The sequence below is a fragment of the Cydia fagiglandana genome, chromosome 2 (assembly GCF_963556715.1).
Source record: "Cydia fagiglandana chromosome 2, ilCydFagi1.1, whole genome shotgun sequence".
Taxonomy (NCBI): domain Eukaryota; kingdom Metazoa; phylum Arthropoda; class Insecta; order Lepidoptera; family Tortricidae; genus Cydia; species Cydia fagiglandana.
Genome location: NC_085933.1, coordinates 4,659,509 through 4,683,706, shown reverse-complemented (window position 1 = coordinate 4,683,706; position 24,198 = coordinate 4,659,509). Strand labels below are relative to the sequence as shown.

General features: G+C 39.6%; 1 protein-coding gene across 14 annotated transcripts in view; it reads left to right on the top strand.

The window, feature by feature from the left end:
• The window catches only part of LOC134673718 (protein tramtrack, beta isoform), a 93,240-nt gene that overhangs the window by 28,038 nt on the left and 41,004 nt on the right, over positions 1–24,198 (top strand). Inside the window, exon 5 of one of the 14 annotated variants that reach the window (XM_063531826.1) lies at positions 21,879–22,852. The exons of 7 other annotated variants lie outside the window; for them this stretch is intronic. In XM_063531826.1, the coding sequence (XP_063387896.1) occupies positions 21,879–22,165 (287 nt within the window). In that variant the 3' untranslated portion in view covers positions 22,166–22,852. Of the gene's footprint in view, positions 1–3,285; positions 3,612–6,388; positions 6,730–7,994; positions 9,314–9,663; positions 9,960–11,089; positions 13,063–13,668; positions 16,397–21,878; positions 22,853–24,198 lie in introns of those variants that run through there. 6 more of the 14 variants (XM_063531754.1, XM_063531810.1, XM_063531831.1 and 3 more) reach the window with 6 other exon arrangements.

Below are 24,198 nucleotides of genomic sequence, written 5' to 3'. Positions count from 1 at the left end.
TGTTGGCTCAATCGATCCGAGCATCATCGTCAAGGAAACAGAAACGCGTTGTAGCGCAGGACGAGGAAGGGGCGTATCAGGTTAGCAGTCAGGATAGTCGTCAAACAGGAACAGGATTAGGAATGGTAGGATAGAAGTCGGCACAGGTGCGAGGCCAGGCCGGCGGCCGCGGCCGTCGGCGACGCGTCGGCGACTGAGACACGTACGAGGTTCGGATTCGGATGAAAGCAATATGTGTCCCCGGACTGAATGTACTTAAGATACTTAATTTATTTTGAGAGTTTATACTTTACAATTTCGTACTTTTATAAGTATAAAAGCTATTGCTACTTAGAAAATTAGACGTCCGCCTCAATGAATATTATCCGGGCGTCCGCAGACGCCCGGGGAGAAGATATTCGCGCGCTCGCGCTCCTCGACACTGAGTAAGTCGATGCAATTGTGCTCTTAAATGGATCGATTTTAAGTACTTAAGCTCAATCAACTACCTCTTCACTTTTTTATACGGGTTATACAGTATATTAGTTTAATTATACAATTTTTATATACATGATTGAATACTCAGAAGCTTTACTCGAGTAAGGTGTGTAGCGTAGGCTAGGGTAAGCTAGGCTAGCGGGCGCGCCGGGACGGGGCCTCGGGCCGCCGCGCAGGGTCCGGCGCGCCCTTCATTTACCTATTATTGAAACTCAAATACCTCTTTACTTAGTTTTAACTTGTACCTACTCGATCGTTAGCTGTTAACGACCTAATATAAATAGACTCTTTTTTGTAACTGTTGTCTAAATATATTTTATTGATTGTTTTTTTAAATGAAATAAATAATTTGTTACTCGTCGAATTATTATTCAATAGGAATATGGCCACTTTTATGTCTACGTCTCCGATTCAAGTACAAATTTTTACTATTTTCTATTGTTATTTAGAAAACTTAGTTGCTATAGGGTCTTGACATGTGAATAAATTATATAGAACGTACTGTAGACTTTAAGGTGACTTCAAGGACGCTTGTATTCATGGGGCGGAGGCGCAGGTTTATGGGCTTCAGGTGACGTGAACGACTTCTCATTTAACTTACCAGTATCAAAGTATTTTGCTTGTGTTTTCGCGGATTCACTCATTTGTGCTATGATTCTAATAAATAAATAATAAATTTTAGATTTTCTCGGAATGCAGATTGATCATTTTAAAAAGTCGTTAGTTTTTACACGCGAATCATGAATGCAAAAGTACCGTTGCACCTGAATCCTATTTCTGCCCACCCCCATATAATAGATCGTCCACTCTACTTCTGTGTACCTGCATATAGCCAAGTGCGGACCACTCTCGCCATTTATTTTAAACAACTATATTTACAATGTTTTATGAATTATTATTACACGGCTCTAATGATTTATTTACACACATTTTATTTACCAGTTTCAATTAAGTTTTGATCAGGTTTGAAGAATTGCGATTGAACAATGATGGAAAAGTATAAACTTGGCTTTCTAATCTGATATCAACTTAATTGTTGCTATTGGAGCTTTAGAATAAGCTAGTGTATTTTAATTTGTATTTTCAATTTAATCGCAACAATCGTGTAAATACCTGGGAGTGGTCGATACCTAAAGGCTTGGCCACACACAGAGCGCGACGCAGCGCCGCGTCCGCGCCGCGTGATGCCGACGCGAAGCCTGGTCAAACAGGGCGCGCGCCGATCGCGCCGGCCTCACGCTCTCAACACGCCCTCAAGGCGCGCGTGAACGCGGCGCGGCCGCGCGGGAACGCGGCGCACCGCTCGCTGCCTAACGTCCGATCCTACTGATGTGACCTTGCGCGACGCGGCGGGCCGCCGCGTTCGCTCGGCGCAGCGCTGCGCACGCGCCGCGCGGACGCAAGGGGCCGCGCGGCTCGGGGCGCGACAGAAGCGGGGCGTGATACCGGCGGGACGCAGTCTGTTTGACGTCGGTAACCTGTTAGCATGTGCCGCGGTCGCGCGGCGTGGACGCGGCGCGGACGCGGCGCTGCGTCGCGCTCTGTGTGTGGCCAAGCCTTAAGACCATTGGTGAACATAATAATAAACTAGACCAAATACTTTAGGCGAATCGTTTGTAATCTAAAGAAGCCGTGGTGACAGTTTATAATAAATAGATTTAGATCTAGATGCTAATTAGGGTTAATTAAAGGTTTAACATTAGGTATACGTCTCTACTCTTTTTGATCACTACCTAATATTCGTCAATTATTTAAATGATATGAACTTAAGTTGGCACTTTCACTAAAATAAGTGTGTGTATTCGAATCAGATCAAATAAAAAAAGAAACCTACATATTTACTTAAACCAGAGTTTACAATAAGCACCAATTTAATGGGTACATGTGAATGTTATTCGTTTTTGATTATCTAATCGTCTTCGCCGTAATAATTTTTAACGTAGCTAGGTGTACTATTTATAATGTGAAATTACTAACATTCGCTTTTTTCGATTTATTAACATTATATTTGTGAATCGATGTAGGTAAAGTAATATTTCTATATAAGTTTTGGTCTGATCGGAGATTGCGGTAAGTGTGTTGAATTGCTCATGTTGTTAAATAATTTATGAATCTCGTAAGTGTATGATGTCGTGTTTTTGTCGCGCCCGCTCCGCTGTCGGACCCTCCGGCACGCTAGCGTTTATCGACGTTGGAAGACTATCTTGCTTTCGTTGCTCTTGACATATACATACACTGATGTAGTGCATAATTAATTTCCATCGTTTTTTCACGGAAACGTACGAACGTTTCTTGCCATGTCAGTCAGTCTCGGTACATAAAGTACTGAGGTTGACTGAAGTAGTATGACGAATACAAACGTTTCCGAGAAAATACGATGGAAAACAACTATGCACTACATCTGTATGTCGCACTGTGTCTTCGTGAGCGTGACAAACACTAGCCTGGTGGTGGGTGAACAAACGGGTGGGACTATACCTTTACCTCACAATTTATCTACCTCATTTTACTGTTAACTACTCGTAAATCTACAATTATTATTAATAGTGTAATTTCATACCTACCATTTTAATGATAAGATTTTTGTTCGTGTACGGGGTATTTTGTGGAATCATATTAAATTGTACTTATCAATAACCGCTAGTTTTATTTTATATCGTTAGCATAAATCCCGTGTGCATAAATAACAAGAAAAAAACATGTTTTATTTAATCTCCTCGTCCTTCTTTTATAGAGAGTTGGGTGGAGGTTGTTTGGTACCATCTAGACATTTTGCATATATTTTGACCGTGGTATGTTTCTCCGCAGGAATTAAATTTCTAAAATCACGGCGAGGGAAGATAATCATGATGGTAAACACGTTTCCGTTCTGCGAGGAGTCGAAGTTGCGGGACAAGGTGATCTGGCGGTGCACGTCAAAGAAGACGAACTGCAAGGCGCGGATCCACATGCTGGGGTCTAGCGTGGTGGCGGTGAAGGGCATGCACAACCACCCGCCGCGCGCGCTCGGCGCGCCCGCCCGCCGCCCCGCGCGCAAGCAGCTGGACGCCCCGCTGCACACGCCCATCGGCGTGAGTCTCGACGCCATGGCCATCATGGACGCCTCGCTCAATGAATAACTTGTTCTAGCTCTACCTGGATTTAAATATTCAGAAGTGTTAAAGTATGATGAGATGTCAATATCTGGACGTTCGGCTCTTTCTGATCACTCGACGAACGCACTGATATTGGACTCATATTAGCCTCTCAAATTAACGAGAATGCAGACTACTACCGAATTTAATACGCTAATACAATCTTTACGCATCGTAAGACAAGTGCGAGTAAGTCTTATTGTCGTATTTGTCGGTTCAGTTAGGACAAGGCCTAAGCTTTACAGAAGACATTATTACTAGGTTACTGTTACACTTAGATATAAACGTTCTTATGAGAGAAGCAATGTAGACAAGTAAACGCTAGTTTTTAGTTTAGAATATTGTGATAGAATGGCGAATTTCGTCTGATTGGTGACGACGTGCCTTACTTTCATATCATGTATAGATTTAAGGCCGAGCCACACCGGCTGCGTGTGCAGCACGTTGCGTGGCGTGCTGCACACGCCACGCAGGCGCACGCTGCAGCTCAGTCATGCGTGCAGTAAAATAAAATACTCCTGCGACAGTACCTATAGTTCGTTTTTTTTTGCATTAGAAAGAACTCCACAGAAGCAAGCGTGCAGTTTTTATCAGGCTCTTTAATTGTTAATAATTATTGAATTATCTAATGTAGCATGGTCAATACATATAATTTACTTCAAATTATTACCGCTAAAAGTGCCGAATTTGGAACCACAAGCTTACTTCTGCGAAGTTCTTTCTAATGCTAAAAAAAACGGACTATACATCATGTTATTATAACTCCCGTTGCAAATGGAAGCTGCTCACCTAATGCCGCCATTGCAATTAGAATATTTGAATCGAGATAGTTGAGAGTACATAATATTGTTCACCGACGCAAAATAGTTCACAATACAACAACCTTTTTTTCCAATAGTATCGTTAATACCTAAAATCGATTCTTTCCCACAGGCCAAATTAATTTTTTTTAAGACGTATTTGTGGTAATCTTTGTGCTATGTTGTAAATATACATTCATATTAACGAAAGATTTTAATTAGTTTTTCTTTTATCACTGAATCCGTATTAAAAACCAGCACGCGCACCGGCCGAGTTGTAAATAAATACAAGTGGCTGCGCGTGTACACGCACAGCACCTATGCAGCACCGAGCTGTGCGCGTCCGAACCTGCTCGGTTCGCCCTCTCATAGGGAACGCAGTTAAACACAACGTCATCACTGCACGCAACAAAGCGACGTTGCCGCTCCGCTGCGTGGACGCGTGCACGCAGCACGCAGCCGGTTTGTCTCGTCGGAGCTGCGTTGCGTGCAAGTCAGGCGTACGCGCACGTCACGCACACGTCACGCAAGCGGTGTGTCCTCTCTTATGAGTTTTCGTATTCTACAACGCAGCGGGACGCGTACGTGCACGCGCACGTCACGCACACGCATCCGGTGTGGCCTGGCCTTTAAGGTTATTTCTGACTCGAGTATTCTGATATCATTCCCCTAGTTGGAGTTGCCTTCTCGATATTGACTTTTAAGTTGTAGGTCGATTTGTCTCGAATGAATCTTTTGAAGATGATATATTATGTTTGCTTGTGTGGTGCCTTTGACCAGAATAAGCGATATAGTAAGCAGTAAACATGAAAAGCTTTATAATAACTACACAAGAATTAATTTTCTTGACAGTAGAGTCATGTATTGATGTGTTCGGGATCTTCTTCTTTTTGTGGATATTAACTATTTGCCACTCCCGACTGAAAATATAATAGGTAGTTGCTTCGATTTTGTTTCGGAGTAAAAGCTTTTAGCTAAAAAAGATCCAATAGCATAGCTCATAGAATAGGTACGTGAACCTTAACTTATACAATTATACTTTGCTTTACAAACATTAATGTAAAATTTCTTTCCCTTGCACACGAGACAAGACGCATTATAATTATACTTTTTAAAAGTACGAGGATAAAAACCAATCCGACCATGTATGTCTCTTGAAAAATTATACAGATAAGAAACTATCTTTATTACAAAACAAATTTTACTGACTTTTATTATGTACTTATCGTATTGTTAAGAATTGTATGAAGTAAGCATATTTATTCCATGTTGGTATTAAGTAGATGTATCGTTAAGAAAAAGTGCCTTTATTGTTAACAATGGGTCCATTATCAATTATAATAATTGATGTACTGAAACATTCCTTCATAAATTTACCTGGGCTTTACAAATTTACATATAAAATATATAAAAATAAAATGAAATTTTGATACCTTTTATATAAATTTAAAAGACATCGTTACATTTATCACGAGTATTACTCCTTATGGTTTAATTAAAGTTAAGTAATGTTTAAATTTAACGACTCGTTTTATTTCTGTAACTCTACAGATATCAGTGTACAGTTTCATTGAGACCCAAGAGGTCATATTCTGGTTATCTACCAACAGGGAGTGCTTTTATCCTGACCTTATCACTAATCTCCGTTACTGTTAACGACTTACAGTTCTACTTATTTATACATTTAGTTAAGAAGCCGAAGTCTTCATTCTGTCTCTCCACGAAAAAAAATGACAAGTACATTGAGGTAGAGTCAGTAGTACCTATTCTAATTCTGCAATAGCGCTTTATTGAAGTACTATTTTTTTTAAAACGGTACATTTAAACTCCAAATTTTTTATCAGTGAAGAAAAATATAGGTACCTGATAACAATAATTAATAATAATCGGTCGATTGTGAGTTTTTATTTTTGCCTCATTCAAGGTTTGATGACACGACAGTGTACTAGTTCTTCTTTGTAATGTTATGATTCCTAGGGCGACGTCGTCATCGTCGGAAGACAGAGAACAAGCCAGAAGACAAGCCAGTTGAGAACAAACCCAACGACAAGAAACCAGAGACAGACAACAATGTCCCGGACCTACAGTTCCGCTTCGGCAGAACCACGCAGCGACAAGATCCCGTCATCTACTCTGGCAAATTCTGCTTCGCCAAAGACAGGGAATTATCCAACGGACGCACTCGATGGAAGTGCACACACTCGTCGGGCTCCTGCCCAGCGAACATATATACTATAGAGAACGATGTTGTCATGCTTTATGATAAACATAACCATGATAGTGATGAAGTTTACGAGGTGTGAATTAGGATTTATGTGTGTATTTAATTCTGATTTTGATTTCTGTGTGTTGTGCTGTAATGACATAACAAACATGGTTTGCATTTATTAAGATTTAGAATTTAGTTTTATAACTTTATGTTCAACAGTCAATAATAAATAATAATACCTATTTAATCAGACGGAATTTGAAGTACCTACTGTTAAGAAATGTTTCTCAATTGGTTTGCTACCGGTACATAAGATTTATTCAACCAGTATTGGTATTTAGTAGTAGTAAGTTAAATTTAACTCCTAGTTCCTAGATTGTTTCAATAGGTTTGGCGTTTGACGCTTATATCATAATGTGCCATTATATAACTTTAACTGTATGTCCATTGTCCAGCGGTGCTGATGCAATGAATTGAAGAATTAAACCAGTATACGCCTACGTGAAATATGTGTTTTATCTTTTAGTTTTGCCCTGCATATTTTCAGAACCCGAACGGCCTAGGTAAAGTAAATTGGCAATGTATAACTTTTAGGTAAAATAACGGCAGCATACATTCCGACCGGGCGCGGCAAGAAACACCTAGTTCTGGAAGGGTTCTCGTTCATCGAGACCCCCCCGACGTACTGGGTGTGCTCGCGGCGCAAGGTGCTCCAGTGCCGCGCCACCGCGCGCACCAACAAGAGAGGGGAGGTCATCCAGTACAACAACGAGCACAATCACGAGAAACCCAAATTCTATCAGAAAACCACTAAAAAGATGATACAGCTGTAGATTAGCGAAGCAGATCTCGTGCATGGCGCCCACGTACACAGAGAGAATGCGTCACTGTCGCGCTACCGCGCTAGCAAGAAGAGCAGAATTATTATGCATATCGAGATTATCGAGCATAATCATATAAATGAAAGATTTATGAGAAAGATACGTACAAAAACTATGACACAGCTGTAGATTACAGTCAGCGTTGTTTTTCAGATTGATTTTTTAAAGGAATGTTTTTTTGCTTTAGGTAATTTTGCAATAAGATGATTTTATACCCAAAAGTTTTTTTTTAATATTTTACCTTAGCCTCAAGATAAAGGTTAACTATATTACGGTGGATTAATAACTGTAAAGTCAGGTCTTCAATTCCTCTACAGTAAAATTTATTATCCCGTTGCGTAGATAAGTTTTTTACGCAGGAGCATTCAATTGTAGAAGAATAAAGGCCTTGTTTTGGTTGTTTTATAACCCGTCCGGTTTTGGTACTGCCAATAATATATAAAATATCTATATTTATTTTCGGTATCGATTCTAAAGTGTTTTACGTTTTCAGAGGCATTTTTCTTACCTTCGCGAGCCGGTAAATCGGTCCTAATCTTCCGGAACAACAAGTTCTGGGTGAACAACCACTACCGGGAGAAGCTGAACTGGGCGTGCCGCGACAAAGACACCAAGGGCTGCCTGTGCCGGGTCCAAACAACCTTGGACGGCCGTTTCGTAAGGATCAAAGGCATGCACAACCATAAGCCAAACTTCACTCCTGAAAATTTTGACTCTCCATCACCTATAGAGAAACCATCCAGCCACCCAGTAGGTGCCTGGCATCAGGCAGTTAAAGTGGAATCATCTAAAGCTGTTTTCTAGCGTTGTCTCAAGTTTGATGGATTTTGTACGAAACCAAAACAATCCGCTAGTTCGTATTCAACCATTCCCGACTTATATTTGTAGGTAAGAAGTTCTAAACCCACTCTAACTTTTGTGGCTGTGATAGACGACATTCGTATTACTGTTCTGTTTTCAAGCATACATTCCGTCGTAAGTTTAGCTTAGTGTTGTATGGAAGTTATCGTTGAAGTTGAAGCGAACTGTGTGTAATTTGTATTTTCTTCGTTTCCAGTATTGTATTGAGACTTAATATTTTTGTATTAAGATCGGTTTTTACCATTAGCTTTTTTATTCTAATATTACCTTACTTTAATGGTGATAATGAGGTCACAAAACGACGAAAGGAATCTCATTTATGTGTCCACAATTCAGGGCTTTAAAGTATTGTGTCATAATGGTTACGATTTTAAAACAGCAAGTTTTATTTACTTTTGTCATTTAATTGTGTGGGTTAATTTTAAGCTAATTTAATTATTGTTATTTTAAGTTACGTAACAATTAACTAATCTTAATTTAAAAAGTAAGCCTTTACAAATATAAAATCAAATTTGACTTAAATATCTGAAGACAATTAATTACTAGAGATAAAAACAAAATCTAAAATCGCGATGTTAATGTTAACGAACTTGGCTGTCATATTTCCTAGAATTTGTTCTAGAGAGATTTGGTATATTAGTCGAAGGTTAGCTCGTGCTTCGGCTAGAAAACAGGAGTACCGCTACACGAGGCAACCTAGCTTGTACAAAAAACGTAAATTATTTCACTAAACATTTAACATACGAAGGTAATTAATATGCTCTACTCGTATAACTCAAGACCTCGATATTAGACGACAAATCGTTGATTCGGATTTCGGTGTTCGGCGTACCTAATTAAGGACTTTGGCATATATGTTCTAAATTTTTTTTAGATAATAATTAAGACACTAATCTTAGGATTTATTTTCGTAAGATCATGACACTATTTTTAAATAACTTTATTTTTGTATTTGAGCCTTTTATTTTACTTTAGATTCTTCATCCCATCCAATTTTTTTTAAATTAATTAATTTAAAGAGTAAAACGAAATAAAATTAATGTACCTACATCTTAAATGAATCATGGTATCACTAAGGCCCACTTGCACCATCTCGCTTACCCGGGGTTAAGCAGTTAAATCGTTAACCTAGTGTCAAATTGTACTGGTAACCATGGTAACTCCAGGTTTAACCGGTTAACTCCGGGTTAGTGGAATGGTGCAAGTGGGCCTAAACGTGATTGTGTTACGATGTATGTCATTAAATGAAAGCTGAATTTCGAGTAAGAAAAAACAAAGGTAGCGTAAAAGTGTGATTTCAGTGGAATGGGGCGTATCTCGGCACGGCAACCCGGTGGTGGTGGTGGACGGGCACCGGTTCCGGCGCTGCGGGCGCCCGGCCGGCGACCGCGCCACCTGGCTGTGCATCAAGTCAGACACGGGCTGCCGCTGCTACGTGGTCACGCTCTGCGACAGGGTCGTCGCGATGGGCTTCTCGCATATGCACAACGTCAAAAAGAGGAGGGCGAGGCTGCCTAAGATTCCAAAGGCTAGGAGGCAATCCCTGTCCCTTGATACCTTTTTTCAAGGATTGTTTTCCTAATTTTTTCGTCTACTTCATATAGAGCAGGCTCTACTATTGCGTTAATACCTATATTCTTTAATTATTTATGGAAGTGATCATTCGGTGCGTCTAACAGGTTCAATATGGTACCTATCGCCTGTAACAAAAAAAAAGCTTACCTTCTTATATTTTTTGTCGTTGACTGTTTGGAAAATTTTGTTATTCGACTGATGGTTCTTGGTTAATAGATTGTGATATTAGTTAAAATTAAACTTATAGGTACGTACGTAGTCAGGTAAAAATTTTGGTTAAAAAGTTCCTTGTTCCAAAAGCGAGGCTTGCCAATGGACGGGCTTGGTCCTATGCCAAATTTTAAAACTTCATTGCGGTGTCGAAATGCTCGACAGTAAAAAGTTTGTGCAATAAAATTTAGGAAATATACATAAAATATTAAACTTTTCGATTTATTTTATGTTTACACATGTAGTGCATAATCATTTTCCATCGTATTTTCACGGAAACTTACGAACGCGTCTTGTTATTTCAGTTAGTTTCGGTACAAAAAGTACCAACTTCAACTGACTGAACTAGCATGAGAAATACCTACGAACTGAGAAAATACGATGGAAAACAATTATGCATTACATCTGTACAAAGTATGTGCCTATGATTAGTTACATATGTGTGACAATTTGGGACATCACTGGTTGTCATATTTTGTTTCACTCACGTGGAAGTGAGAGAGAAATAGGCTTGGTGAGGATACGGCAAATTTAGTATATCCGAATCACATTCTATATTATTTACTTTTTTACTATTAGGGTGGACAATGGAAAATAATGGGAATGCAGCAAATATAAGAAATGATGTTTACTTAGTTTTACAAATTTCAACAAATATCGTGTACGCAATATTTGTACACAATACATATTAATAAATATTTCTTTATTGACTTGTATGAGCTTACTTGAAAGTATTTAATTAAAAGTTAGACTAGTGGAGTATTCGTGATGTTGTGGAATAGAATTCTAGTCTAAAGAATCCTATTTTTATGAAATTATATAGTTAGTACCTATTAAAAAGTTTTATTACGGCGTTTCATTTATTTCATCTATCCCAGTAGTTTATTGCTGTTTGGGATCAGGTTGTTCTCATAGTGCGGGTGTTAACTAGCGAGTATTCAGTTGCAGGCAACGAAGTGGCCACGCCCACGACGCCGACGCTCGGGCTTCCGTTCCCGTTCCCCTGCTTCCCTGGGCAGTTCCGCTACTGCCTGAGCAAGCGTGGCAAGCCGGCCATCGAGGTGGGCGCGCACCGGTTCTGCTTTAACGGACGCGCGGCCAGTGGGAAAGTGTGGTGGCGGTGTTCCCGCAACCCACGCTGCCGCGCCGCTGTGCACACCTTCGGCCTGCGAGTCGTGCAGATGAACAGCGCGCATACCTGTGGAGTCCGCGCCACCCCGCTCAGACCTATGTTCTAACCACGAGCTCGCCCTCATATCCAGGCGGATTATTATGGTCGCTTTAATGTTACTTATCGCTGCGGATAAACACGTCCCTTTCGTCGCTGTCGTCTCTTATCGGCCCGTGACGATTGTCCTGACAACGGCAATAAGCGATGAACATGTTAATGATCAAATTTAATGTTCAGTGCTGGTGACGTAACGTTGATGACTCAATTTAGCCAAGACCGTCGGCTTTTAAACAAAATGTTGGTTAGGCACAGATTGATGCTTTAGATGGCAATTCACAGTTTTCACCGTCAGTCAGCGATTTTATGGTGAATATATATTTGGATGGGTGAAATCTTGCTCTCGTGCCTTAAGCCGGCGGTCGATTACACACTTACTCTTATTGTAGCTTAGTCTCATCACATCATGTATACGAACATTGACATGCGAATTTTAGTTCGCTATTACCGTCTTTGATATTATTCTCCAAAGAGATCAAATGTGTATTACCTATATATTTAATTGAATACATTTAAATAGTAGATATTTTGCGCTGTGTAAAGTATACGAATCTTTTATAGGATAGAAAGGCCGTCGTGAACAAATAACTTGAGACAATTCTAGAGCGGAGGAGCTTCCATTGCTAAGGGCAGCGAATATAAACAAAATTAGTACAAAATGAATTATCTCTTGTATTATCAATATCTTGACAGTGTTTAAACAACTTGAATTTGTAACTAAACAAACATATTGTCTGAAAATTAGTGTAACAGTAATGGATCGCGCTCTCGAGTCTCAGTTCTGATCTTCCGCACACAACGGCCCTATTAGTTGTAGTTTATTGTACAAAGTGATAGTTCTCTTATGATATATTAGCCTAAGTATTTTTATACATTATTTTTTTTACGATTTTATTCGTATATTGCGAAGTAAATAAAAGGTTGCCGGAGCGTGCCGGCCCTCGGCAGCTCACACGGGTTGGTTTTGATTGCAGTCAGGGGTAGGAGCAGGAGCTGTGCTTGGCAGAGAGTTGATTATGGATCATACGTTATATAGGTACACGAGTAGGACTGCCTAACGACTTGTTAAAGTAGGAATCTGCATTTATTAAACTTGACTTATAATAATACTCATTGTATACGTTCTAGTTGTAAGTTTTTTTAGTGAGATTTTATTATTCGTAGTTATTTTTTTGAGCATTTTATATTTTTTAAAGTGAATAGGTACTTATTATACAGATTTTTTTATTTTGATTTATGCCTCGAACGTACTTTTGGTACGAGTATTTTACATTATCGGCAGGTTAACCGGATTATGACAGTTTACCAAGTATAACATAATATTTTACCCTGATTTTATTTTCTATTTAAGTGATAAAGATGTATACGATTACTTGTAACCTATGAAGTATTATATTGAAGTATTATTTTGTGTATTGTGATAAGATATTATTTTATGGGTTAGTCCAGAAAGTACTATGAATAACGGTAGCTCTAAGCGTCAGTCGTGGATCGGATTCGTCTTCCTGTGGAAAGAGTTGGGCAGCCTGTGGACACAAGTTATTAGTGAGAAACATTTGCAAAATGGGGTTACAGGTATCCCAACTGTTTTCGTGGGCAGACGTGAATTGTTTATGCTGTGTAGTGTACTGGTAGCTGGAGACTTGTGTATAGGTACAAAGAAGTGATTATATTGCGCTGATGTAACTATTTTGTCTTTTATTTATTTTTGCTATAATCTGTTTTTCTCTTTGTCATGTTTATAGCCTAGGTTTCATTACAATTCGTATAAAATGAACAATTTGCCATGGGACAGAATAAACTGTCCACCTAGAACCGAAGAAGATAACGGTGTGAATTAAAATGATAGGTATTAAGAAGAGTGAAGATACAGATATACTCAAATTGCTAAAATGTCTCGAACGGATAAGTTCAGTAAAGTATTTTTAAAACAAGAGACTACACATAAGAAAGCGAATAACTACGGATTAAATCAATAACTCTTTTGTTTTCCAATCTAGAAGTTCGGCCATCTAGATTTTGTGAAAAGGGTGTCATAATTTTCTAGGAAGGTTATCAGTACCATTGTCAAGGGTATTTCAGGAATAGCGATAGTGCTCAGATTTACTGAGGTACATTCTTTCACGTACATAAATTTGAATAGTTAATATTGTCGTAATTAAAGAATAGTTTACAACCGCAGACTTTTTTTTGCATGTGGTGACCTAAATTATATTCAATGTTAGGTATATAGTTGAATTTAGAGGCGAGTGGTATTTGTCAACGTTATTTAAAGTGTGGTACGTTGGCCCAGGTTGGTTCTACATCCGATCAGCGCGAGGCGGACTGCACCTGGTCGCTGAGGGTCATATATTCTACGAAGATGGCGGTTCTCACCCACGCAGGGTAACCTGGCGCTGTGCCCGTTCCTACCAGAAAGCGGAACGCTGTCAGGTGGCGCTGTGCCTGAGGGATGGAAGACTAGTCTACTTCAGGGGCTCGCATAATCATCCGCCGACGTATAACCCTTCGAAGCACGAGTCTCGGAAGTTCGAAGTGGATCCGATGGGCAAGTACAAGATAGTGGCGCACGCGCCGCGGCCGGCCGTGGTGACGGTGCCGGCGCCGCTGGTGCCGCCGCCGCCGGCCGCGATGCTGCTCTAGGCCTGGCGCGACCTCCTGGTGCGCGGTCTTCTTGATTCCCGGCAGTGACCGCACACTTGGAGCGTCGCACACTTAAAACTGGTCCAAACTAGGTTTGAGGGTTACAGTGACGCCCTAATTCGTGATGCCTTGCAGGTTAATAAGAAATCCTCTGATGACGTATTGTAACGACATCGTGACTAAAGTTTATTATCGGGGTCCTATCAATCTAACATCCATTTTTCACTATTTGTCCGATGTATAATGCTCATTTATTATACTGCATGGTATCAACGGATACGGGGAAGTTTTGACAGTATATAAAAAGTGATCATAACCCATTTTGATTGGACTTTACATCCACGTAAATAAACACTGGTTAACGTAAATGCATTGTATAATGTAGATTGTTGCGTTTGTACGTATACGTTTAGACTGATACTTTATATTGTTAATTATGCCAAAGGTCATGATTTTCTTTTATTGTTAGTTTTAAGTCATTCTTAATTAGTATGCTTATATTTGGAATTATCTTTAAATCACATATAATTAATATCTTCCAAACAAAGTAGGTTTTAAGAGGGGATAAACTACTATTATATTTATTTATTTTCGTAGGTCGGTTGGGCAGATGTTTGAGAATTGCCTGTTAATGACTGTAGATGAATGTCGAGCGCTAGTGTAACTAGTTAGGGTTCATCGAAGCCTTAAAGTCTCAAGCCGTACTATAGAAGGCTTCTCTTTACCTTTACGATTTGAGTCTTTGAGACTCAGTCGAGCTCTAACTCACAAGATTATCGAGCGCAGTTAGTAGCGATATGATATGAAGCTTTGGAAGTCGACGTCGGGAAGAGATCCCTCGTAACGCTTTAAGGTCGCCTTGTACCAATGCCTTAGCGGCTAAATTATATAAGACGCGACAATGACTATAATAATTATACTCATTGATATCGTCGATGTGCAATATTCTCTTAACAGTTTAGAAATTATGTATACAAAGTGTATAGCTTTAAGTCTAGCGTAGCCGTCTTGTTGAAGCTTTTTATAAAATTCTATTTATTGACCGCGGCGTAGAGTGCGGGTTGACTGATCCACGATGTTACGGAAAACTCCAATATTTATGACGAGTGTGTAGCGTTTCATGTTGCATCATTGCACACATTTCTGTATATTTTTGGTGTTAGGGTTGAAACTAATATATATTTTGGCTATTATTATTTAAAATAAAACCATATTAGTTGTCTTTCTTATCATTAAATACAATTTTGATCATAATATTATTTATAGGAAGGGATCGGCCGTTGCTGAGTGTTTATGGCCGAGAGTATACGAGACAGTTTAGTACATAGTACCTATGTACGAGCCAAACAAGTTATCCCTTGTCATAATATTTTGCCTTGTTTATTATATGTTCATGATATAAGGTATTTCGACGTCTGACTATTTAGTCAAATTTTCCTAATTTTGTGACAAGTGTTATATTATATAACATATTAAATATAGTAAGTACATATATGAAACGCTACTCACCGATTTATAACACGTATTTAGATGTAGTGTAGTGTAGGTACCGTAGGTGAAACTACAGACATGTATCTGCTTATGATTATTAATAATGAGCGATAGTTTTTATATTAGAGTCTTATGAATACCTATTTAATAGTGTAATAATACAGAGTACGGTTTGCGTAGCGAGAGGCAACTTCAGGTTTAGTCACAAAAGTACAACATCCGATTTCAACATTATGTTCTTAACTCTGGGCTCGACCAGTTTTGTCTTGTTGGGAATATATATGTATGTTATCTTGTAGGGGGCAAATTTTCTTACAGAATTTCATAAGACAATACATATGTCGGTAATATTTTTTGGAAACAAAAAATAGCAGATATATTAAATACATTTAAACGGGTCACTAACGTATTTTAAGTCGAAAATTGCTCGACATGTTTCACTCCGTTTTAATATTTTCAATATGTCTGTGTTTCACGGAAGTTGTGTTATTAAAAAATAGCAGCTTCTGCAAAAATAACGACGCTATGGATGGACTCAAAATATCTTGACACTGATTCTTCATCAACTTACTTGGTGTTTAGGTGTTTTTGAACGCGTTCGTTTTGCTGTGTTTCAGTTACTTGTGTACTACTGAGCATACATTTGCGCAAATCATAAAAAGGTGTTCATTGACTTGTAACATTATAGCCGCAGTGCAACATATATATTTTTCAATTTAGTTATTAAGTTAAAATGTATTAATAATATAGAAACAAGTCTATCTTATTTACCAAAACCAATACTTAATTATACATTTACGATAATAATATTATTTATCTTGATCTGAGTCATTTGTGAATCTAGTTTCCTTAGCCGTATTTTTTATTTGATAAACATGTTTATCCAGTGCCTGTTTTTTTATTAACATGCCTACACCTGATGATAAGTGGTTTTCAATTTTGTTGAGAGTATAGGTAAACACGTCAATTTGTTTGGCTAGGGAAATATTATGCTATTATGAAATACCATAGACTATTGCCTATTTAGCCTTGTTCTGTTATATTAATTAAGGTAAAGTATCAATTTCAACCTACCTTAGATTAAGGTCAGGTAGATACCTACCAAATAAAGCCCTTCGGAATGTAACGGCTTTGACTTGTTCCAATGATAATGCGTGAAGGGGCTCGATCGCTTCCACCTTCTATTGCGGTATGTTTGAAACTTTTTCATTGGATAAACTGGGCAAAAAAAAAATAATCTAATTTTCCTACGTTTCCATTTAGACTTTAGAGACATGCTTGGAAAATCTAGTAGAAAACTATTATCTGGTACCATCTTGCACAATGTTTTTGCACTATTTGAACATGTCTTCCGTGGAAACGTAGCACTACCATTTTTTTTTTTTTCCTAGCCTATTTCAGTGTCCCACTGCTGGGCAAAGGCCTCTCCCCTTAATTTCCACGACTCCCGATTTGGTGCTTCTTCCGGCCAGTTGTTCAGGAAGCTGTCCAGGTCATCTCGCCATCTCCGTTTGGGCCTGCCGCGGCCACGTCCCTCTACCGGCATCCACTTGGTGGCTAAGCTAGCCCACCTCTCCGGATGCATGCGGTAGACGTGACCGGCCCAGTCCCATTTGAGCCTAGCGGTTTTCTCGCCTACGTCAGCAATGCGGGTTTTGAAGCGCAGCGTGTTGTTTCTTATGTGATCAGTTAGTTTAACACCTAGAATACTGCGCTCCATGGCGCGTTGGCAAACCCTCAGTTTGGACTTCTGAATCTCTGTGAGTGACCAAGTTTGAGCGCCGTAGGTTAGAACAGGCAGAATACATATGTCAACGAGTTTGCGCTTCAGTGACATAGGAAGGTCGCCCTTCATCAGCTCCTTCATGGACCAGTAGCTCTTCCAGGCATTTTGAACACGGCGCTCAACTTCCTTGTCTTGCCTGTTACTGAAAGAGACTAGCTGGCCCAAGTAGATGTACTCGTCAACATAGTGTATGATCTGCCCGTCCACCTCGACACTACTACGTTCCTTGCTATTGGTCATCACTTGAGTCTTTGCGCGATTCATTTGAAGTCCAACCTGAAGGCTTGCGTTGCTCAGATCTTGGAGCATTTGCTGTAGTTCTGCTGCAGAAGGGGCAAAGAGAACAATGTCGTCGGCGAAACGAAGATTTGATAACCTTCTGTCACCGACGACTATTCCCTTAGCCTCCCAGGAAACCGCCAGGCTCTTGAAAACTTCTTCGAGGGTGCTTGTGAATAGTTTAGGAGACAGCGGATCACCCTGTTTAACACCTCGTTGTATAGGGAACGACGGACCGGAGTACTGAAGTTTTATATCGGCGGTGCTATTGCTGTATATATTTTTGATTAAGTTTATATAGGTGGGATGAATATTTTGATTTATTAGTGCGGTTACTATGGCAGAATGGGTTATGCTATCAAATGCTTTTCTGTAATCAACAAATGCTAAATACAGGGGGATCTTAAATTCATTATGCTTTTCAATGATTTGGTTGAGTGTGTGGAGGTGGTCGGTGGTGGAAAATCCGGGACGAAAGCCAGCCTGTTCGGGGGGTTGATGTCGATCGAGTTGCCCAGCAATGCGACACTCGATGACTTTAATAAATATTTTATAAATATGAGACACCAGACTGATAGGTCGATAGTTGCCTATGTCGAACTTATCGCCTTTCTTGTACAAGAGTATCATATTAGAAGCACTACCATAAAAACATAAAACTTAAAATTTGACTCTTATACTTTCCTACAGATCTCTCATTGGAGTAAGGTGACGTATGTTGTTTTTGTTAATCTCAATATATGTGTTTTAAGAATGTGGTATGTTGTCAGCACTGAGCGAGGGTCCGCTGCTCAAGATGGCGGGGTACTGGTACCGCCTGGATGCGTGTTACGGAGGCAAGCGGCGGTGGACGTGCGCGCGCGGCTGCGCGGCAAGACTGCACACGGCTGGGAAACGGCTCGTGTTCTCGGATCTCAGGCATCGCTGCAAGATCAACCACACGATTTGATCCACCGTAGGGCATACAATAGCGCGGTACTGGTTTGAGATCTTACCTACAAAGGCGAGGTGCGCTGCTGGTATACTGCTGATTTTCTGGGTTTTCCTGACTGAAGTCGTCGTTGCAAGACTGGGCACACACAAGTCTATTCACCTTTTTTATCGGATAAGTAAATTCGCAACATACCTACATATACATTGATCACGTCTGTTTAATTTTGGAGCAACATGACTTTGTGAAAATTTTGTCTTTTAATCTTTCACATCTGACAATTTGATTTAGCTAATCGATTAAAGAAATGTTGAGAGGGTGTCACAAACTTACCTTGGGGCATATTTTAATAAAAGTGATGTGTCTATGTTTTGACAAATGAGGAAGAAGAACATAGTATTTTATCGTATAAGACACGTGTAATGTATGCCATTATCCTTTTACTGCATGGCATATATAATTATTTGTTTAAATTTGAACTTGAATAGCTGTCAATAGAGTAGAATAAAATTTATGACGGCCATATATGGACCAATATGCGGTAAAGGTGAAAATGTATATTCCTTCATAGTTTTAATTACAAGCAGGACTTGCTGCATATTTTACTTAATCCTAAAATATAGCTTTTAGAATTTAGATCATATGAACGTGACTGATAGTATAAACATAATACATAAATAACACAATAAAGATAAACATAAAAAATATATTAAATATTACCTCATTAAGCCTAAATGAAAATGTTCTCTATTAGGTTGTAAGCCGCGTAGGTTTCTCTTCTCGGAAATGATTATTTTACGTTCCCGGCCTCGGCCGTAGAGTAGGCGTTGTGCTCAGATAAGATAAGGAAAATCAATTGATTTTATACGTATCTTCTTGTTGATATTTCATACATATTTGTAAATACATAGTTTGTTTAAGCTTTTAGAAACATTAGGTACATACGTTTTATACACGTTGGAAGTGGTAATGCCACATTTATATTTTATACTTGTGTACCTGAATGGATCAATCAGACAATTGTAAAGTATTTCGTTACATCTGAATACTCAACATAAAATCACTGATTGTTCTTTCATTAACCTCTACCTACCTAAATTTATAAAAGGTAACCAAATTTATTTTTATACATATTTCATAATCTATTCTGAACTTTTGTAGCGTAACTAAGGGTCGGTTGCACCAATCCGTCTGTCACCGTTTTAGCGTTCGCTGAATTTGATTGTACGGAATGTTTCATAGTTCTCTGCTGCTTGCCGTTGATCAGTCTGTTAATTGTGGTTGGTGAAACTGGCCCTAAGAGTTCCAAATTAAAAAGCCAAACAATTGCTTCTGGCTCATGAGGCTACAGTTGTTTAGTAATTTGTATTAACGGTTGGGGTTTTCCAGTGCGCGTTATATACAACGAGACGGGGTACCCGAAGCTGATGCTGGACGGGTACCTGTACCGGCCGCACAATGCGTACCGCAACCAGCCCAAGGTGCTGTGGTACTGCGCGGCGCGGGGCCGCTTCCAGTGCACGGCGACGTTGAGGACCTTCCATCGAGAGGTTGGTATTGTCTAATACTAATACACCTGTATAGTAGACTCTGATCACATTTACTTTGACTTGACTGTAACAATGCATATAAGATGATATAAGTAACTATATCCCATAAGAGTGCCATACTTGACAGGAAAATTTAGCGTGGTCCGATTCTAGTTATTCGCCCATTACATTATGGACTATAGAGCGCGAGGTCACCAGAAAGGTGTAATTTTATTTTTTAATGCTTCGCCGCGAGAATGTACCTACTCGTACTGAGTTACATCCTACACCATGTTATACTATCCTCCTGAGATTGTGAATTATGTACAAAACGAGGGTTGTACAGTTTTTTTGTACATAATTCACTGTATTTTGAACTTTTATTGTGTTATTAGAAGTTCTAAATACAGACAACAGTGTGATGTATAACGTTAGATAAAGTTTGTCTTCATCTATGTGCAGGTGGTGGCCGTAGGGGGTGCGCACAACCACGCCGCCTGACCGCCGCGAGCGCGGGCGCCCGCCGCCTCGCGCCAGCTGTCCATGCGCCATCTCCATGAGCTGTTCCGATTGTACGGCGAGCGGCTCGCTGCGCCCGCCACTGGCTCCAGTACTTCATAGCTCATACATTCCATGGCCGTTTCAGTCGTGTTAGGGCGTAGAGACATACTCGCCCAACGGTCCAGATAATGCCTCAGTCACGAAACGCACTCTTTCGGCGTCAGCGTCGAGCATGTGTTTCGGGGCTCAGGTAAGTCTTTCAAGAAATGGTAAGCTTTTAACGGTTCGCTTGACGTTCTTCCATAATCGAGCTGCCTTGTAAGTTAATAGGATAGAGATGGTCGTCGAGTATGTCTCTATGCCTGGCGATGTAAAAGGAAATTTCAGCGATATTGGCGTCCTAATAGTGGTTCCTATAGTCAAATCCATATCCTATAAAATCAGGGTACGGTTGTATTTAAATGTCACAAGTTTTATTACAATATGAGATATTCTCAAAGAATATCCTCATTCTATTTTTCTCAAATTACATTTGTAATTTATATGACATGTCTCTCTAATTGGTATACTTTACGCAGTCCCTAAAACCAACGAATAAAGAACTAGATTCAGCCGTCATTTTATAGTTCGTGTTGGGCTATCGATAGGTAGGTAGGTACTTTAGATCACTTGACAGTTCCTATCAATATTTCATGTCGTGTGTCACTCCGCAAAGATAAATTATGTGCCACAAATAATAAAACAATATTAACATTTAACTGTGTATACAATAGGTATTATTAGTAATTTAATACCAAGGTCTCGTTTTATCTTGTATCAAAATAAAACCATTTATTATATTTATATTGTAATAATCATATGATTGGATTATCAGATTTCAATTGTCTATTACCTACTAGAATATTGTATATTTTGTTATTCTTGATTGTCATCATTATTTGTTTTGTTACCATACAGTTTTAGACGGAAATCTATTTATTACTAGAAGAATATTTAAAAAGACCCGATACTGGATGGACATGGTTTTACTTATACTCCTTTACTACCTTTTCAGACACACGCTTTATATCTACATATATTAGATGCTAATCTTCTCACGAAAGTAAACTTGCATTCACCTTTCATTCGTATACTTAGTCAACTTAATAATGACTTGTATAGTAATGTAGAGTCAGTAATTTAAAATTCATTAGCCCTTACACGCCCACATGCCAGGTTCCCACAGCCATCTGTAGCCGAACCCGAGAGGTTATTGACTGCTCAGATCAGGTTTTAGGCACCCGGCATGGTCACTAAAACCGTGACCAATTTATAAAATGGACTGATACGGTCGCTTGATACAGCCCCGGCGATATACGTGCCGTCGAGGACGGGGAAGAATCTGCTGCTGCACGACGGGTACACGTTCTACCTGAAGAATCTACAAGCTCACGGGAGGAAGCAGTGGTACTGCTCGTCTAGGGACATGGCGGGGTGCCGCGCGGACGTGATTACGGCGCCCGCGACGGGCCGGCAGGGCGACGTGCTGTTCCTGGTGCGCGGCCGGCACATACACCGCCCGCCTAACTACTACTTCACGCCGGACGGCAAGTACGTGCGCCGGAAGGACGTGTACCACCGGTACAGGTAGCCCGGACTAGCAGGGAATTAGACCCCTTATAAAACAGGCCTAGGACTTACTGCTGGTGCAAAGGCCTTTTTTATAAGCTGACGGCTTGGATGCTTTGGTATATTTAATATGCCATTGGATGGGTACATTGATAGAAGTTCTCAACGTTGATTGCTAGGTAGCTGAAACTGTATTTTCATTTGTGATATTTTTATTTTATATTTTTTTTTACGTTTACGACAAATCGATGTTTTGGACGGATTTTTTTATTAGGTAAGTAGTTTAAGGACAACAAATTTTTTTATTTGTGTTTTTTATTACTTTTTTTTATATATGTCCATCATTACGAGATTTTTATTGTTTTTTTTTTCTACCAAGCAGCTTCTGATATTGTGATGAAAAATATTGTTGAAGTTTTCATAAAATTTAGCGAAGTTCCTATGAAAAGAAAAGATTTAAAAGAGAAAAGTGCTAGGGTATTATACTTAACTAATTAATTAATACGTAGGTACTTAACGTTTTGTATTAGGTACTTAATAATTAAATTATAATTTAGAGGCAGACTCGAGACGAAACTGTTAAGTTTTTTATTAAATGACATGACCTGTATTTTTATACGAGTTCGAAAATGTTAAGTTAAACAATGTATTATTTTGTGTTACTTCGCTCATGTGACAAGTTTCAATAACATAAATATTATCATTAAAATATCGTTGAAAGCGTTTCAGTAACCCCTAAATTATAATAGCAACAGAAGCCGATTCGCCGTGGGAGCCACGCGGAGGCGAGCGCCGAGCGCGGCCTACAAAGCCCCAGAAACATAATATAGATCTGTTTAGGCACAGTTTTCCTGATACTGCGTTGCAATACCGTATCCGGGAGCGACATGATTTGCGCAGTTGTGTCGGATCAATACGACCTATAAAGTTATGAAAGAAGAAACTTCGGCAGGGCACGGGATGTGGGCGTGCCAGCCTTCCGGGTGCAGCCTAGTTACGTTGAATGCCCTAATTTTGATATTTAGGTTGCCGGTTGTTACGTCCCCCCTCGCTCCGCGCCGCACGTGCGCGTTGTTTACTTGTTTAGCTGCTAAGATCATTGGCATTCTGTAGTTGGCGTATTTACCGGTATCTTACACGCGTATCGTATTATGTAGGTAGGTATCTACACTAGTTAACTAGATGCTGGTTTTTTATGTTTATGACGGAACTCGATGTGAATGCCCGATGTTTTGGTAGGTATACTAGCTCGGATGACGTGGCCTACAAATAACTATTAGTTGTGCCTACACAAAAAAAATAGGTAGTTATGGTAATCGCTAGTTAATTTATGATACGTACAGGGCCTTTATACTCTTTATGATTCTGATTCTGATTATAGGCCGGCTTTTTATTTAAAACATGGATGTGTTTTTCAATTCGTAAGGTTTAATTAAATGTTTTGTTAGAAACATAGGTACTAGTAACAAGCACTACCTAATATAAAAAAAATCGTTAATAATGTACACGAGTTATTAATGTTCAAAAACAGCTCTTGGTGTAAGGTTTATTTTTATAGAAGCAATGCGTGGCCCAACATCTAAAAACATTTTGATACTACGTAGTGCGTACAACGTACGATATCGAGTAAATACAGGCGTGCTCGAACCGTGAATGAATGACAGTAGCCAACGCCAACATACTCGGAGCCCTGTTCGCACGGCGCGCAGTAGAGTTGCCAGGCCGTTATCGCCCCGTTGCTGACGCTCTGGGACCACGCCACGTGAGCGAGTAAACAGCTATTTTTACGACACATTTCCCCCCGACAGTAACCTCTTCTCTAGTATAATTTGACCTTTAGATCTGTAATATCTGCGTAATCGTCGATCACGCATATACTGGTTCGCGTATAACGCAGTGATACGAGATATAAGTGAATATCAACTCTGCTAGGAACTGAACGCTTACCTAACGACTTTGACGAACCAGCGTAAGGGTGATATCAGATTACTCGCGGTTTTTACAGACCTAGAGTTCAAGTTATACCAGGGCCATATACAGTCGAGAAAAAAACTT